This window comes from Oncorhynchus mykiss, chromosome 6, assembly GCF_013265735.2.
Source record: "Oncorhynchus mykiss isolate Arlee chromosome 6, USDA_OmykA_1.1, whole genome shotgun sequence".
Classification (NCBI taxonomy): domain Eukaryota; kingdom Metazoa; phylum Chordata; class Actinopteri; order Salmoniformes; family Salmonidae; genus Oncorhynchus; species Oncorhynchus mykiss.
The window spans coordinates 75454599-75470862 of record NC_048570.1 but is presented as its reverse complement, the minus strand read 5'-3'; the positions used below and the strand labels follow the sequence as shown (position 1 = coordinate 75470862).

The following is a 16264-nucleotide window of genomic DNA, read 5'->3' as shown; positions in this document are numbered from 1 at the left end:
CTGTCCTTATGTTAGGTGTTCTCCGTGGTTAATCTGTCATCATGTTTAGTGTTCTCCATGGTTAGTCTGTCTTTATGTTTAGTGTTGTCCATGGTTAATCTGTCATCATGTTTAGTGTTCTCCATGGTTAATCTGTCATCATGTTTAGTGTTCTCCATGGTTAATCTGTCATCATGTTTAGTGTTCTCCATGGTTAGTCTGTCATCATGTTTAGTGTTCTCCATGGTTAATCTGTCATCATGTTTAGTGTTCTCCATGGTTAGTCTGTCCTTATGTTTAGTGTTCTCCATGGTTAATCTGTCTTTATGTTTAGTGTTCTCCATGGTTAGTCTGTCCTTATGTTTAGTGTTCTCCATGGTTAGTCTGTCATCATGTTTAGTGTTCTCCATGGTTAATCTGTCATCATGTTTAGTGTTCTCCATGGTTAATCTGTCATCATGTTTAGTGTTCTCCATGGTTAGTCTGTCATCATGTTTAGTGTTCTCCATGGTTAATCTGTCATCATGTTTAGTGTTCTCCATGGTTAGTCTGTCCTTATGTTTAGTGTTCTCCATGGTTAATCTGTCATCATGTTTAGTGTTCTCCATGGTTAGTCTGTCCTTATGTTTAGTGTTCTCCATGGTTAATCTGTCTTTATGTTTAGTGTTCTCCATGGTTAGTCTGTCCTTATGTTTAGTGTTCTCCATGGTTAGTCTGTCCTTATGTTTAGTGTTCTCCATGGTTAGTCTGTCCTTATGTTTAGTGTTGTCCATGGTTAATCTGTCATCATGTTTAGTGTTCTCCATGGTTAGTCTGTCCTTATGTTTAGTGTTCTCCATGGTTAGTCTGTCCTTATGTTTAGTGTTCTCCATGGTTAGTCTGTCCTTATGTTTAGTGTTGTCCATGGTTAATCTGTCATCATGTTTAGTGTTCTCCATGGTTAATCTGTCATCATGTTTAGTGTTCTCCATGGTTAATCTGTCATCATGTTTAGTGTTCTCCATGGTTAGTCTGTCATCATGTTTAGTGTTCTCCATGGTTAATCTGTCATCATGTTTAGTGTTCTCCATGGTTAATCTGTCATCATGTTTAGTGTTCTCCATGGTTAGTCTGTCATCATGTTTAGTGTTCTCCATGGTTAATCTGTCATCATGTTTAGTGTTCTCCATGGTTAGTCTGTCCTTATGTTTAGTGTTCTCCATGGTTAATCTGTCATCATGTTTAGTGTTCTCCATGGTTAATCTGTCTTTATGTTTAGTGTTCTCCATGGTTAGTCTGTCCTTATGTTTAGTGTTCTCCATGGTTAATCTGTCATCATGTTTAGTGTTCTCCATGGTTAATCTGTCATCATGTTTAGTGTTCTCCATGGTTAATCTGTCATCATGTTTAGTGTTCTCCATGGTTAGTCTGTCCTTATGTTTAGTGTTCTCCATGGTTAATCTGTCTTTATGTTTAGTGTTCTCCATGGTTAGTCTGTCCTTATGTTTAGTGTTCTCCATGGTTAGTCTGTCCTTATGTTTAGTGTTCTCCATGGTTAATCTGTCATCATGTTTAGTGTTCTCCATGGTTAATCTGTCATCATGTTTAGTGTTCTCCATGGTTAGTCTGTCCTTATGTTTAGTGTTCTCCATGGTTAATCTGTCATCATGTTTAGTGTTCTCCATGGTTAGTCTGTCTTTATGTTTAGTGTTCTCCATGGTTAATCTGTCATCATGTTTAGTGTTCTCCATGGTTAGTCTGTCCTTATGTTTAGTGTTCTCCATGGTTAATCTGTCATCATGTTTAGTGTTCTCCATGGTTAGTCTGTCTTTATGTTTAGTGTTCTCCATGGTTAATCTGTCATCATGTTTAGTGTTCTCCATGGTTAGTCTGTCCTTATGTTTAGTGTTCTCCATGGTTAATCTGTCATCATGTTTAGTGTTCTCCATGGTTAATCTGTCATCATGTTTAGTGTTCTCCATGGTTAGTCTGTCCTTATGTTTAGTGTTCTCCATGGTTAATCTGTCATCATGTTTAGTGTTCTCCATGGTTAGTCTGTCCTTATGTTTAGTGTAACGGTACTTTTACATTATTTTTGTGATTTTGTTGCATTTTATCCTGCTGATTCTATTGTATATAAAGTGACTTTGCGTGTCGTGAAAAACACATCAAATAAAATGTATTATATCCTCCCCAGTATCAGAACAAGGTAATCAATGTACTTTCAGCAACCCAAATCATGTTAAATAAATCACCTTGTAAATGGATGGTGTGTTCTGCTTTATTCATGACATCTCACATGGTCAGTAGACACTGGGGGGTAAACAGATGGCCTTGTCATACAATGGTAAATGCCTGCAGGCAGTAGAGCCATAGCAACCCAAAGGTCAGGAAACACTAGGCCTGTCCATCTCATTTTCCATGACAGCACAACATGACAGAGTCATTAAATGGGGTCAGATAGCGGATTCTTGGGTGAGAAGCACATGAATACTACAACTGGTCATTCCTAACACGGAGGGCTACACTATGAGTGTGTGACGTGAGAGTTGGTTGATAAAGATGTGTAAAATAAACCATACAATGTTCTGTCAATACCTTTAAAATACAGCACATTGAAATGTACTTTTATACATAAAGTAAAACAATGCGTCACTATGTACTGCAACAGTAATTCAAAATAACGCACGTTAAAAAAAAATTTGGACAAATAATTATGTAAACACTCACCTACCAAGGAAAATAGTTAAGCATTTCAGTCAGAACATTAAAACAAAAAGATACCCAACATCAAAATCAGTTATATAGATGTTAAAGGAATAGTTCACTCAAAAACAATGATTTTGGAATGAACTGTCCCTTTAATGAGGGTCTATTAGGGAATTCCCCTCAACCCCATTCCCTCTGTTCTGTCCAAAGGCTCTATGGGCAACTCTGGGTCCATTGTATTGTAAATTATGAGTCATTTCATCTTATGTCAGCCAGTCAGTCAGATGGTGTCGTAGTCAGGCCGCTGTCATTTTTTTACCACAGTCTCCAGGTAGCCAATAAACCTTCTTAGGTTGACTTTGATGTTGTCCAGCACACACAGCTGCTCAGGGCTGTACTTTCCCTTCCCCTCTTTACGAATCTGTAGACAGAGTACATATAGAGGACAGGAAACAGCAATTAAACAGATGACAACAGTGATTTGCATAAAGAATACATACAAACTGTTCCTAGTGATGGGCTGCAGCTCTATTACCTTAGCCTTGAAGACAGGTTGAAGTGCCTTCAGAGCCGCCAGTAAGTTGATGTTTTTAGCTGCTCTCTCTGCCTCGTCTCCATCCGCAAAAACATCAAACAGAGCATCCAGGGCCTCTCCACAAACCACAAGGTCGGCATCCTTTGTAGCAACTTGGAGTAAGGCATTGCCAATCATCTATACAAAATATATTGCAGTGTTTTTACATCATGGTCACAAAGCCAATATGGGTTAATAAAACATTTTAAAAAAGAAAGAAAAGAGGAACAAAAATAGTTAATTCAGAAGAAATCATAATCTAAAATACATTTCATACGAATCAAAAACTAGGCATGAAAATAATAATTTACCTGCAGAGTTTCAGCTGTCCTCTTCTCTTTAGCCAGTGTGCTTCCTGTGATGCCTAGGATGGCCAGAGCGTTCACTCTCACACTGACCACGTCACAGCAGGTCGCCGCCTCGCTCAGGCTCATCAGCTGCTGGGGTGTCATACACTGGCAACACACACACACAAACATAAACAATGAGTCATCCAAGAGACACATCGGGATAGTGCTATGGTATTGTATAAACTAACAGATAGGTGACAGTATGGCTAGGTAAAATGTACTTCAGAGGGAAACTCTACTCTGCTTGAGTCAGCTGTCTTACCTGTGGGATTTTCATATAGGCTATGATCTGTAAGAGGGATCGCATGGCACTGGTAACTGCCTCAAGGAATTCCTCCTCCTTAGGGATCTCTGAGTAAGCAAATTAACCAAAAATAAATTATGAAAGAGACAATTACTCTCCTTTCATTGTTGTAAAAGTGAATCAACCTATCTAGGAAATGTAGGATTTAATACAAATAATGAAGAGATGGTACGACATGTAGATCTAACCTGGAGGACTGAAGACCAGCGTGGACAGGTGTTGTGCGACAGCCTGAAGAGCGGCTGCTCCCCCTAGGGACTCAGCGTCCATAGTAGACAGCATGTTGTGAAGGCACGTCAGGGCCCTGTACTGCACCCGATGCATCCTGGGGGGACAATTGATTTTATTCAACTCCTAAAGGCAGGTAGCGATGTGGTAAACAAAGTGTACACCCAGTAATGCCATTATATTATAGCTTTTACATCCCTTATCTCACCTCATTTGCTCACATTGTATATAGACTTATTTTTCTACTGTATGTTTGTTTACTCCATGTGTAACTCTGTGTTGTTGTACGTGTCGAACTGCTATGCTTTATCTTGGCCAGGTCGCAGTTGTAAATGAGAACTTGTTCTCAACTAGCCTACCTGGTTAAATAAAGGTGTTCTCAACTAGCCTACCTGGTTAAATAAAGGTGTTCTCAACTAGCCTACCTGGTTAAATAAAGGTGTTCTCAACTAGCCTACCTGGTTAAATAAAGGTGTTCTCAACTAGCCTACCTGGTTAAATAAAGGTGTTCTCAACTAGCCTACCTGGTTAAATAAAGGTGTTCTCAACTAGCCTACCTGGTTAAATAAAGGTGTTCTCAACTAGCCTACCTGGTTAAATAAAGGTGTTCTCAACTAGCCTACCTGGTTAAATAAAGGTGTTCTCAACTAGCCTACCTGGTTAAATAAAGGTGAAATAAAATAAAAAATGAAGCAAGAAAAATAGAGTACCTCAATCAAATTAGTGTACACTAATGCATATCGGTTCAGGGTTACTAGGATCATGACAAACCTCTCAAATGATCTTGTGATCTACTATATCACAGAATATCTAGTGTCTCATTCATTAAAGGCAAAGAAAATGACACCATGCTTGACAGATAATTACTTTTTCATCAACATTTTCCAGGTGGGATTATGACGACATACGTCCATCGCCTCGCTGCTGGGGAACTGGGTCTTCTTGAGAACCTTGAACATATAGAGACATGGATGGTTATCACCTTCATACAGTGTAGTGGCTATAACAGAGATAGTAGGAACACACATTAGTCTAGTACCATGACATTACTTATTTTATATTTTGCATGTGAAAACAGAGGGAACATCAAAAAAGACAAACATGAGAAATGAAGTAAAACAATTATGCTAGGTGAGGAAAGAAATCCCCCACACCTTCTCTGGGATGTTGTGGTTGATCAGAGCCGCGTGGACCTCAGCAGACAGACACAGTGGGGACAGGAGGCTGGTGTTCCCTTCAGAGAGGCCGTCAGGACACATCTCACTCTCGTCGCTGCTCGACGCCTCCTCCCACTCATCGTCTGACGGGTCTACAAAATAAACACACCATGAGCCACAACAGCCGAAGTACACCTCAAAAGCAACAAAAGCTCATTTTAAATCCTAAATATGCATTTGAGCATCAGACAACAGTAAAAATGCTGTCCTCTTATCTATGAACATGCACCAGACAGCTGTGTCAAACAGTAATGAAAACAAAGCTCCCCAGGTCAGTACTGCTCTGCTGCCCAAACACTGCTGCCCACAGCACTCACCATCAGAGCAGCACATGTTGACGATGATCTCCAAGGACGTCTGCTGGGCTGTCAGCAAGGCCGTCGCCTCCCTCAGCTCCTCCTTGCCCCTCTAAAGAAAAGCAGACTATTGACACTGCAGCAGGGACACAGCCACCTCTTACGTCCCTGAGTAAACCCTGCTGTGTGTCCCTCTTTTCCTGTCTGCTGAACAAAGCGGTATCTCCCTGAGGAGAGGGCCACTACAGCTCTGAATACCAACTGCAATACTCTGTGCTACTTTATCAATATTCAACTGTTTCATAGCATTCAACAATGAGGAGTCAGGTACGTACACTGAATATTAAAAACTGAAAATGCAATACTCTTTACTCAACCCTGTCACTTTGGATCTCTATAACCATAACTCAGAAACAAACCCATCAAACTCTTTTGAGTGAAAAAGGACAGGACTTACAGGCAGGAGGTCAGAGAAGTCTTTATCTATCTTGTTTGCCTTTCCATTTGTCCTCGGTCCAACCCCCTCCTCCATCTCCTCTACAGCCATATTCCCTGCAGCTGCCTGGTGGTCCTCCATGTTCCCTGCCTCTGAGGCAGTGGCACTGCGGGCCACCTCAGCCTGGCGGAGCTGGGGTATCAGCGTGCCAGCATCCAGCTCCAAGCACTGGGACAGGGTGGCCATCAGGGCGTTGAGGGTCTGGGCCTGGCGGGCCGTGGGCAGGCTGCTCTTCAGGTTCCACACTGACCCTGTCAATGGACGGAGCACAAAGCACACAATGAGCACTGGAATCAGACTAGTTATTTAGTTAGGCTATTAACAAACCTCTTCCAAACTAGAGGTTGACCGATTAATCGGAATGGCCGATTAATTAGGGCCGAGATCAAGTTTTCATAACAATCGCTAATCGGCATTTTTGGACAGCGATTATGGCCGATTACATTGCACTCCACGAGGAGACTGCGTGGCAGGCTGACTACCTGTTATGCGAGTGCAGCAAGGAGCCAAGGTAAGGTGCTAGGCTAGCATTAAACTTATCTTATAAAAAACAATCAATCTTAACATAATCACTAGTTAACTACACGTGGTTGATGATATTACTAGTTTATCTAGCTTGTCCTGTGGTGCATATAATCGATGCGGTGCCTGTTAATTTATCATTGAACCACAGCCTACTTCGCCAATCGGGTAATTTAACAAGCGCATTCGTGAAAAAACTCTGTCGTTGCACCAATGTGTACTTAACCATAAACGTCAATGCCTTTGTTAAAATCAATACACAAGTATATATTTTTAAACATGCATATTTAGTTAATATTGCCTGCTAACATGAAATTATTTTAACTAGGGAAATTGTGTCACTTCTCTTGCGTTCTGTGCAAGCAGAGTCAGGAGATATGCAGCAGTTTGGGCTGCCTGGCTCGTTGGGAACTGTGTGAAGACCATTTCTTCTTAACAAAGACCGTAATTAATTTGCCAGTATTATACATAATTATGACATAACATTGAAGTTTGTGCAATGTAACAGCAATATTTAGACTTAGGGATGCCACCCGTTAGATAAAATACGGAATGGTTCCGTATTTCACTGAAAGAATAAATGTTTTGTTTTCGAAATGATAGTTTCCGGATTTTACCATATTAATGACCTAAAACTTGTATTTCTGTGTGTTATTATATTATAATTAAATCTATGATTTGATATTTGATAGAGCAGTCTGACTGAGCAGTGGTAGGCAGCAGCAGGCTCGTAAGCATTCATTCAAACAGCACTTTCGTGCGTTTTGCCAGCAGCTCTTCGCTGTGCTTCAAGCATTGCGCTGTTTATGACTTCAAGCCTATCAACTCCCGAGATTAGGCTGGCAATACTAAAGTACCTATTAGAACATCCAATAGTCAAAGGTTAATGAAATACAAATGGTATAGAGAGAAATAGTCCTATAATAACTACAACCTAAAACATATTACCTGGGAATATTGAAGACTCATGTTAAAAGGAACCACCAGCTTTTATATGTTCTGAGCAAGGAACATAAACGTTATCTTTTTTACATGGCACATATTGCACTTTTACTTTCTTCTCCAACACTTTGTTTTTGCATTATTTAAACCAAATTGAACATGTTTCATTATTTATTTGAGACTAAATTGATTTTATTGATATTTTATTGTATCATATTAAATTAAAATAAGTGTTAATTCAGTATTGTTGTAATTGTCATTATTACAAATACATAAATATAATAAAAATATAATTTTAAAAAATAAAAACGTTTTTATTTTAAAATCGGCTGATTAATCGGTATTGGCGTTGAAAAATAATAATCGGTCGACCTCTAATAATGTGACAACAAAGATGTTGTAGCCATACCTGCAGCCAGTGTTCTGAGCAGTGTGTGAGCCATGTCCGCCTGTGAGGATAGCAGCACACTCTCTAGAGTCCCCAATACAGCATTGTTCATACTACACAGCAACTCTGCGTTGTCCTCAGTCACTGTGTGCAAACAGTGGGCTAAAGACAGAGGGAGCAGGGACTTACTACAAAATACATAATCAAGTCAAATATCTAAATGGTGAAAATGCTCATTAAAGTTGTGTGAAAATTGGTTTGATGAGACTAACCTGCAGACAAAGCCAGCTTGATGTTGTGAGTGTGTCGCTCCAGACACTGTAGGATAACATCCAGAATGCCTGCTTTGTTGAACACAGAGAGTGCCTGGCTACTGCTCTCACTGACAGACAGGGTGATGATACAACAGGAGAGTATGGTGTGAAAGAACCATAGAAACATTGGCAAGCTAACAGAATTGAATTGAGTTTTGGGTTATGGGAAGGCTTCCTGATGCATGTCCAGATCACAAGGTGGAACTATGAAAGTAGGTTGACCGACCAGCTGACATTTGTGTTACTACTACTGTGACATTTACTGCTTTTTTCTTACCAGAGATTCCACAGCAAGTTAACTGCTTCATTGGCTACATCTTCCACTGTGTTTTTCTGCCCTTTTAACGAGAGGGCATCATTGGTCTCAAACACAGCACAGCACTGTGGAGAAACAGTACTGGGGTTCAGACACTATGAAAACACCAGACCTAGGTTCAAATACATGTGTATTTGAGTATCCAATATACTTTTTTCAGTGAGTATTTTCAAATACACAGCCCAGAACAAGTTCCTTTATTTGAGTATTTTCAAATATTTATTTCAAATACTGTTTCCAAGTGCATATTCAAATATGTGTCTTTTCAAATAAAATATAGGTCCAGCCATCTTAATACTTACTTTGAATGTATGTCAAAGTCATTCAGATATTTGAAGTAGTATTTGAACCCAGGTCTGGAAAACATACAGCCCTATAAAATAGCTATGCATTGATGCAACTAACCATCAAGGAATGGAGGTATGTAGGTGCTTCACTTTTCACACATGCACACCATGAAACATGTTGTTCAAAATGTGAAAAAACATAACCTTTGCGCAGCAGGGCCACACCCATAAATACATCAACTTTAAGGTGTCAATCATGGGAATGATTAATGAGGCACGGCCTCACCTCTCGAAGCAGAGCAGTCAGAGGAGTCATGACGTCCTGTTTCACCATGTCCTCACACACCTCATGACCCCCACAGGCACTCAGGTTCCTGATGTGAGAAGAACACATCACTCAGTCGTTGAACGATAATTATCACATCAGTACTAACAGTTAATTAAGGGTGTGGTATTTCAAGAGGACTCTCTCAATGTCTGTTTAGCAAGCCAAAGCATCCTTCACTAACCAACTTCTGTCGTACAGCACATAATGGCTTCAACAACCATCTACATTCACATCTAACGTTTACCACACTCTCTGAACAATCTAGCAATATCTGATAGGCTTGATTCTCAGTCCAGACTCCACACCATCCCTCTCACATCTCAAAGTGGTTCTGTTAAGTGGCTAGTACTGGGTAGAGAACCTCCCTATGGGAGGCTGAGGGCTCACCTGAGTGCCCCTGTGGCAGTCTCCCTGACGGCCAGGCTGCGGTCCAGCAGTAAGGGCCCGAGACGTCTCACCGCATCCCGCTGGAGGAAGCCTGGGATGGTCTGGCTCTGCTGCACGAGGCGTGATATGCTGGCACAAGCAAACTCACGCACATCTGCACTGGGACTCTGCAACTAAACACATTCAGTATAAATAGGGGTTATTTGGATATTCACTTTTCCATACCATCTCTGTGTTCTTTTACCTTCCAGTTGTATATGTGGGAAACACTGTTAAGTGGCACTGAACTAGATTTTACAACATACTGAACAAAAATATAAAATGCAACAAGTTTACTGAGTTACAGTTCATATAAGAAAATCAGTCAACTGAAATAAATTCATTAGGCCCGGCCTAATCTATGGATTTCACATGACTGGGCAGGGGAGCAGCCATGGGTTGGCCTGGGAAAATGAGTTTTTCTCCACAAAAGGGTTTTATTTGAGACAGAAATACTCCTCAGTTTCATCTGCTGTCCGAGTGGCTGGTCTCAGACGATCCCGCAGGTTTAGAAGCTGGATGTGGAGGTCCTGGGCTGGTGTGGTTTCAGGTCGTCTGCGGTTGAGGCCGGTTTAATGTTCTGCCAAAATCTCTAAAAACGATGTTGGAGGCGGCTTACGGTAGAGAAATTAACATTCAATGCTCTGGCAACAGTTCTGGTGGACATTCTTGCAGGCAGCATGCCACTTGCACGCTTCCTCAAAACTTTATATATCTGTGGCATTGTGCTGTGACAAAACTGCACATTTTAGAGTGGCCTTTTATTGTCCCCAGCACAAGGTGCACCTGTTTAATCTTCTTGATATGCCACACTTGTGGATGGATTATGAGTTATTTTGGCAAATGAGAAATGCTCACTAACATGGGTTTAAACAATTTGTGCACACAATGAGAAATACACTTTTGTGCATATGCAAAACTTCTGGGATCGTTTGTATCAGCTCATGAAACATGGGACCAACACTTTACATGTTGTGTTTATATTTTTGTTCAGTAGAGTTCTGTGAAATATTAATGCATTTTTGGGGGGGGGCACATTTGAGCATGATTATAAAAATGTAATACCACGTGTTTGCCTGGTTTTTTTTTTGCATTTGCGGGAAGGTCCTTAGGAAGACATTTAATTTGTCATTTGGAAACATTGACATGCTTATGAAAAGCAGCAAGCTTTTCTAAAATAGAGTGCAAAATCCATTAGACCGAAATAAAAGTACTGTGGTCAGATCTTGGTGCTCTTACTTTCTCCAGTAACTCCCCAGCTGGAGAGTCGACTCCATCACAGACTTCATCGTGGTCCTCTTCCACTTCCTTTACAGCAGTTACAGACAGTCCCTCTGCGTTGAACTGTGGACGTCTAAATTTGTTAGTCTTACTTTTACCCATAGTTTATTTCGATCAATATCGTTTCTCACTTAATCTATCATGTAGTAGGCTGTCACACTCTCACGTTTCGCATCATTTTAAGCCATGTGGAACATCGGTGGAGATTCGTCGGGGTGCCGTAAAATGGTCCTTACTCTCGCAATGCATAAGGGGTGTCGTATTTATGTCGCAAAGACGAGACCAGGGCCCCGTTTTCCGCTTCATAGATTAATAATTATACTCCCTTCTTTGAAATAACTATGGGTCTAACATGGCTGGAAAACCACAAACGAATTTTCAGTGAATAGTGTTACCAATGCTTAAACGTATGAATACAATAAAAACTGTAAAGACCAAATCACACATTGAGATTTACTTTCAAACAAGTTGTATAGACATTCACAATCTGGAGCAAAGGCATAGCTGTCTACAGGTTGCAACCATATACTACAGTAAATCACAGGAAACATCTTCATACAAGTATTTATTAGGTATATAACAATTAGTTTAAAAATAGAAAGATCTCTAAAACAAAATGCATGTCATCATTAGAAATGAACATCTGAACTCATGGCGAATGAGTTATGTCAAAGGGTGTGTGAGTCCAGAAGCAGCTTTAAGGGCGACCGTAACACTGACTGAGATGCTGTTAAAAAGGCAGTTGATGTCCTCTCCCCTCACAATCCTTCATTAATACATAATGGAGCACATCAACATAAACACCCCTCAGTATTTCCCCTATCTCCTTCCTTCTTACGTTGTTTCAGATCCTCCAAACAGGATTCTGGTCCTTGTGTCAGTCTGTCGTTTACTGGCAACCAACATAGTCATTAAGAACATTTTATTTCCCACCCCCCCAAGAGTTTGTGGTTATTGGATGTGTGGCCGTGGTTTGAGAATTAGTTTCCCCGTCTGTAAAAGGGACAAAAACATCAAAGTCAATACAATGCAGATGTACAGGCAATAATTCAAAATCATACTTTTAAATTATGTAAGGGATGGCCAAAAATGTGACAGCTGGATTGAATTGATAATGAATTAAGTTAACCTCAAAGAAGATGACTTATGCAACTTACATCATCGCAGGACATGTTGTATTCAGCTAAAACTGTCCGACAGCGAGCTGCAATACTTGAAGAGAGTGAGTTAAAGGAGAATTGTCCTATTACTGAAGTAAACCTCCATTTAAAAAAAAAATGTAAATGGAATGTTATAGAAGGGTCCAGACACTTTTCTTGTGATTTGGCTTGTTTTTGAGAAAAACAAACCACAATAGCGATTTCTCATTGCTTGTTGTGCAGTATCAGGGCAGACATGAACAAAATATATTTTTTAAAACATCCTTTTGGAAACAAACACACTCTCAGTATAGCGATGTATAGGATTATTATGGCCACCAGGTACATAGCTGTCATTTACCATCCAAACAGTATCACTACTTCCTTAATGGATGATTTTCAGTACAATGATGTAGGTCTTTAGATGTTGTACACATGAAATTGTGTAATTTCAAACTTTATCCGCAACGTTACAATCCATTTTAGTCAAGTAGCGCTGTTTCCCCCACGCAGCTGTGCAGGCCGAGGGAGTACACAGGCATTACTGGTAGAAGAAACATCTCGAGTTGCACAAAATGGAATATCACGTTGCGGCGGCTCAAGTTTGGAATGACACAATTGCAAGTGTACAATATCTAAAGACCTGCATCACTATACTGAAAATTCTCCTTTAAGGAAGTAGTGACACTGTTTGGATTGTAAATGACAGCTTTGGACCTGGTGGCCTTCTTCATAGTCCCACTGAGTAAATTAAGTGTGGAACTTTAAACAAGAGGAAGGATACATTGATGGTGCAACGACTCGTTTGTGTATTCCAGCAAAGAACAGAGCGATCAAAGTGATGCAGCTGATGGTGAAGAACGGATGGTTCCACAACGATGAGAAGAAAGACACCTGAGAAAGACAGCCAGAGGTACAGAGAGATTAGACAGGCAAACACACGCAACCAAACTAAAATCACAGACACACTGATCTGTGTGAAAGGTATCCTACTTTGTCACATACACAATCAAGCTGACATCACAAACACACTGACCTTCTGTGTGTCAGGGTCTATCAACCAGTTCCAGGCTCCAGTCGCCGTACAAACTGAGACCACTATTAGAATCACTGAAACAAATGTGAGATATTGATGTATATCCCCTGAAAACAAGTGGCAGAATAATGTAGGCCTGAATCCTTTACAATCAAATTCAAAATACTCAGGCTGGGAGGCCATTTACTCTTGAAATGTTAATGATTATGGTTTGACAGTAGCAATGTAGTCATTGATTATGGTTAGACAGAGTTGGAACTACAAATACTTACTTCGCCACCTCCCGGTTGCAGGTTGCAAACAGGAGACGTATTCTGTCAATCTTCTCTCAAAAGCTTTCAGGTCTGCAAAAACAAGCAGTTTTTGATGTTCTTGATCAAAACCACACAGAAGGAACATACAATATGCTTTTTTTGTGCTGTGCTTGATTGGTTTGGAACCGATGGGAGTAATCTAAAAGTAAATAAACGACTGAATTATGTTTAGTTTGGACTGGCAAAACAAGCCTATAGTTAACGACCTTCTGAGATATCCAGGTTATGAATAGAATCAATCAAATGGTCTAAAGTGTGTGTATACGTTTGCATTGGTTAACAGTTCTGGTGAGCGTGCAGCGGTGGTCTTCTGGGGCTAACAACTACCAGTGTGCTAACTATTTACAGCATAGCTAGCTAGCCGGCTAATTAGTGTAGCTAACAAGCCTTTGTGTGGATTTTTTTTGTACAAGTTAATGTTGAACCCCCGAGTAGGGAAATCAGCAAAAATGTAATTAGCTTGAGTTTGGTATTTTGACGAATTTACCCATTAAATGTCCTTTAAGAGAAAAGGTTAGCCTAGCTAGCTAGCTAGGTCACCGCGGCTGGCTAATCAAGCTAACAAGCGACTCAAGTGAATTGCAAAGGAACGTTTGTCACCGTGTGTTTTACTTCAAAGTGAAACTTCACTTATGCATCATGATTTGTGAGAAAAAAAATGGAATTTGCTTGCCATGTTGACTACCTTCGGCCTGTTCCAAGGAATTCATTGCTCTTCTCTCCGGCTGGTGGACGTGCTAGCTAGTTCTCCTGGGCAATTGGGAACAGGCGAAAACCTTAACGTGGATTGGACGATTTCGGAAAATGTACGGTGATTGGTTTAAACAAGTAACTGTTACGGCGCAACCCCTAGCACCTACTCATCCACTCTTCAGATATGATCTAAAAGTAGGTCGCAGAGACCAAATAACCATTGAATATATATTTGTTTAAAATAATGTTTATTGAGTATTCAAAGACCGCACAATCAGCTCTGGTGAAATTAATTTTTTATATTGAGAGAAAATACGAAATGTGTTTTGTATATCTCACTGATCTCGTTGTGAGGAATCTTTGGTCAATGTAGCAGAACCTAGATTTGCCAAGGCTACATTACAATTACACCACATTAAATATTACATGTTACAGGCAATCAAGTTCTTAAATAGTGTAGCCAGCTTTGTTGTTTATGGGAACCAACTTGTTTGCCAACAACACATTAAACATTTCCTTCAGCACTTTATCCACATCATCATCAGATATGTCTTTCATATCCAAAACATCAAAACCATCCTGGTTGTTGTAGGTGACCTCACTGAAGGTCCAGCCAATTAGAGCTCTGAATCCTGTAGCCGTCTGCAGTGAGCAGATGGACTTGTTGGTGAATAGAGACTTTGGATCTGTCTGAAGGCAGTGGGAAGTCTCTAGGAAATGATCAAACCCACGGGGAACCAGGGTGAAGCCGTAGATCTTCTTGGTTGGGCTCTTGTCTACCAGAGGTGAGTTGGCAAAGGCCTCATTGAGAACGAGAGGCTTTCGACCAGTCTTCTCCAAGGTCCACAGGTCTCCATCTTGTATGAGACGGAAGACACCAGGGGATTGTGGCTGGTCCTTCCCGGAGACGAGCTCAAGAGGGTGCCATATTTGGGAGGATACCCCAAAGCTCACGTCTGCAATGTAAGCAGTCCCATCAATGACCACCTTGTTGATGAGGTGAGAGTCTGTTGGCCCGAACTGGTTTATGGTGTTGTTGTAGACTCTTGAACCCAGTGTTACTGGATTATAACCCATCTCTTTTAGTACCCAAGCAAAGAGGAGGTTATTCTCACAACACCAACCCCCCCGATTGCTCCTCACAATCTTATTGAAAATCAACTCATGGTCCATAGTGATCTTCTCACCACAGTGAATGCTGAGGTTTTCAAATGGTATTGACATCACATGGTGTTTGTGGACTTGGTTCAGTGTTTCAAGGTCTGGTTTAGAAAATGGGCCGTTGAACCCGATCCTCTTGAAGTACTCTTCCAGATTCATTTTGTCCTAAGAGTTAACAAAACAAAGACACTGCATGAGGATCTGCTTTTGGAGGATTCACGACTACATATACAGAAACTGACATCCGCTAATGTCTCATTCACAATTTGTTTTTCACATAGAGTAAGATCCTCTTTGCAATTGAAACACCACCATATAGGCATTATCCTTGAATTGAAAGATACAATATTAAAGAATAGACAAAAACTTGTGATACACAAGGATACTACATGGAGGCACGGGTAGCTATATTTCCTTTCCATTTGATGATTACTTACTTTCAAAGGCAGTGAAAAAGTAGCTTCTCAAAGTATTGCTTGCTGTTCAGAGTTCTTCGGGGCAAGTAGGGCAAAGCAGTTGAGCATTAAAAGAGATAAGAATGGCTCTTGCATGACAAAAAAACAGAGCACCCTAGACTTTGCTCATGTACTGGAAAGCAAAACTAAAGTTCACGAGTGAGCCTTGCATAAGGGACCTCACTTGTAAAACACTGTAGCCTTGTGATGTGTATGGGAAGTGTTGTACATTTCAGAAATAATTACATTTTTATTTCACCTTTATTTAACCAGGTAGGCCAGTTGAGAACAAGTTCTCATTTACAACTGCAACCTGGCCAAGATAAAGCAAAGCAGTGCGACACAAACAACAACACAGAGTTACACATGGAATAAACAAACATACAGTCAATAACACATTAGAAAAGTCTACATACAGTGTGTGCAAATTAGGTAAGATTAGGGAGGTAAGGCAATAAATAGGCCATAGTAGCGAAATAATTACAATTGAGCAATTAAACACTGGAGTGATAGATGTGCAGAAGATGAAT

General features: G+C 40.5%; 3 protein-coding genes across 5 annotated transcripts; all 3 read right to left on the bottom strand.

Annotated features, from left to right (window-relative positions):
• Positions 1-2221: 2221 nt before the first annotated feature.
• heatr3 (HEAT repeat containing 3) lies at positions 2222-11204 on the bottom strand. The gene is made up of 15 exons (XM_021607688.2): positions 10895-11204; positions 9617-9789; positions 9188-9275; positions 8576-8679; positions 8257-8366; positions 8006-8146; positions 6094-6383; positions 5658-5748; positions 5278-5432; positions 4991-5073; positions 4084-4220; positions 3854-3942; positions 3553-3696; positions 3203-3379; positions 2222-3088 (listed from the first exon to the last, which is right to left on the bottom strand). The coding sequence occupies exons 1-15, from the start codon at positions 11036-11038 to the stop codon at positions 2975-2977; spliced, it is 2040 nt and encodes a 679-aa protein (XP_021463363.2). The 5' UTR covers positions 11039-11204; the 3' UTR covers positions 2222-2974.
• Positions 11205-11484: 280 nt separating this feature from the next.
• Positions 11485-14261, bottom strand: LOC110526593 (nuclear envelope phosphatase-regulatory subunit 1). 3 transcript variants are annotated; one of them, XM_021607691.2, is made up of 6 exons: positions 14111-14261; positions 13384-13455; positions 13112-13185; positions 12860-12969; positions 12094-12148; positions 11485-11929 (listed from the first exon to the last, which is right to left on the bottom strand). In XM_021607691.2, the coding sequence occupies exons 1-6, from the start codon at positions 14133-14135 to the stop codon at positions 11888-11890; spliced, it is 378 nt and encodes a 125-aa protein (XP_021463366.1). In that variant the 5' UTR covers positions 14136-14261; the 3' UTR covers positions 11485-11887. The 3 variants fall into 3 exon arrangements, with proteins under 3 accessions (XP_021463366.1, XP_021463365.1, XP_036836871.1); XM_021607690.2 differs by having other exon boundaries at positions 14099-14251; XM_036980976.1 differs by lacking the exon at positions 14111-14261 and adding an exon at positions 13913-14044.
• An 88-nt stretch (positions 14262-14349) lies between these two features.
• On the bottom strand, positions 14350-15876 carry LOC110526592 (arylamine N-acetyltransferase, pineal gland isozyme NAT-10). The gene is made up of 2 exons (XM_021607689.2): positions 15717-15876; positions 14350-15444 (listed from the first exon to the last, which is right to left on the bottom strand). Exon 2 carries the CDS (start codon positions 15436-15438, stop codon positions 14566-14568), a length of 873 nt encoding a protein of 290 aa, XP_021463364.1. The 5' UTR covers positions 15439-15444; positions 15717-15876; the 3' UTR covers positions 14350-14565.
• Positions 15877-16264: the final 388 nt, after the last annotated feature.

Bases quoted from the DNA above. Each gene is read 5' to 3' on its own strand.
- heatr3 (XM_021607688.2), bottom strand. From the start codon at position 11,038: ATGGGTAAAAGTAAGACTAACAAATTTAGACGTCCACAGTTCAACGCA. The intron at 9,276-9,616 runs GTGAGCCCTCAG...TTCTCACATCAG, and splicing joins ACTGCCACAGGGGCACTCAG to GAACCTGAGTGCCTGTGGGG. The intron at 8,147-8,256 runs GTTAGTCTCATC...CTCTGTCTTTAG, and splicing joins CAAGCTGGCTTTGTCTGCAG to CCCACTGTTTGCACACAGTG.
- LOC110526593 (XM_021607690.2), bottom strand. From the start codon at position 14,135: ATGAATTCCTTGGAACAGGCCGAAGGTAGTCAACATG. The intron at 12,970-13,111 runs GTCAGTGTGTTT...TGTCTTTCTCAG, and splicing joins TAGACCCTGACACACAGAAG to GTGTCTTTCTTCTCATCGTT. The intron at 11,930-12,093 runs GTAAGTTGCATA...TCCCTTTTACAG, and splicing joins ACAACATGTCCTGCGATGAT to ACGGGGAAACTAATTCTCAA.
- LOC110526592 (XM_021607689.2), bottom strand. From the start codon at position 15,438: ATGAATCTGGAAGAGTACTTCAAGAGGATCGGGTTCAACGGCCCATTT.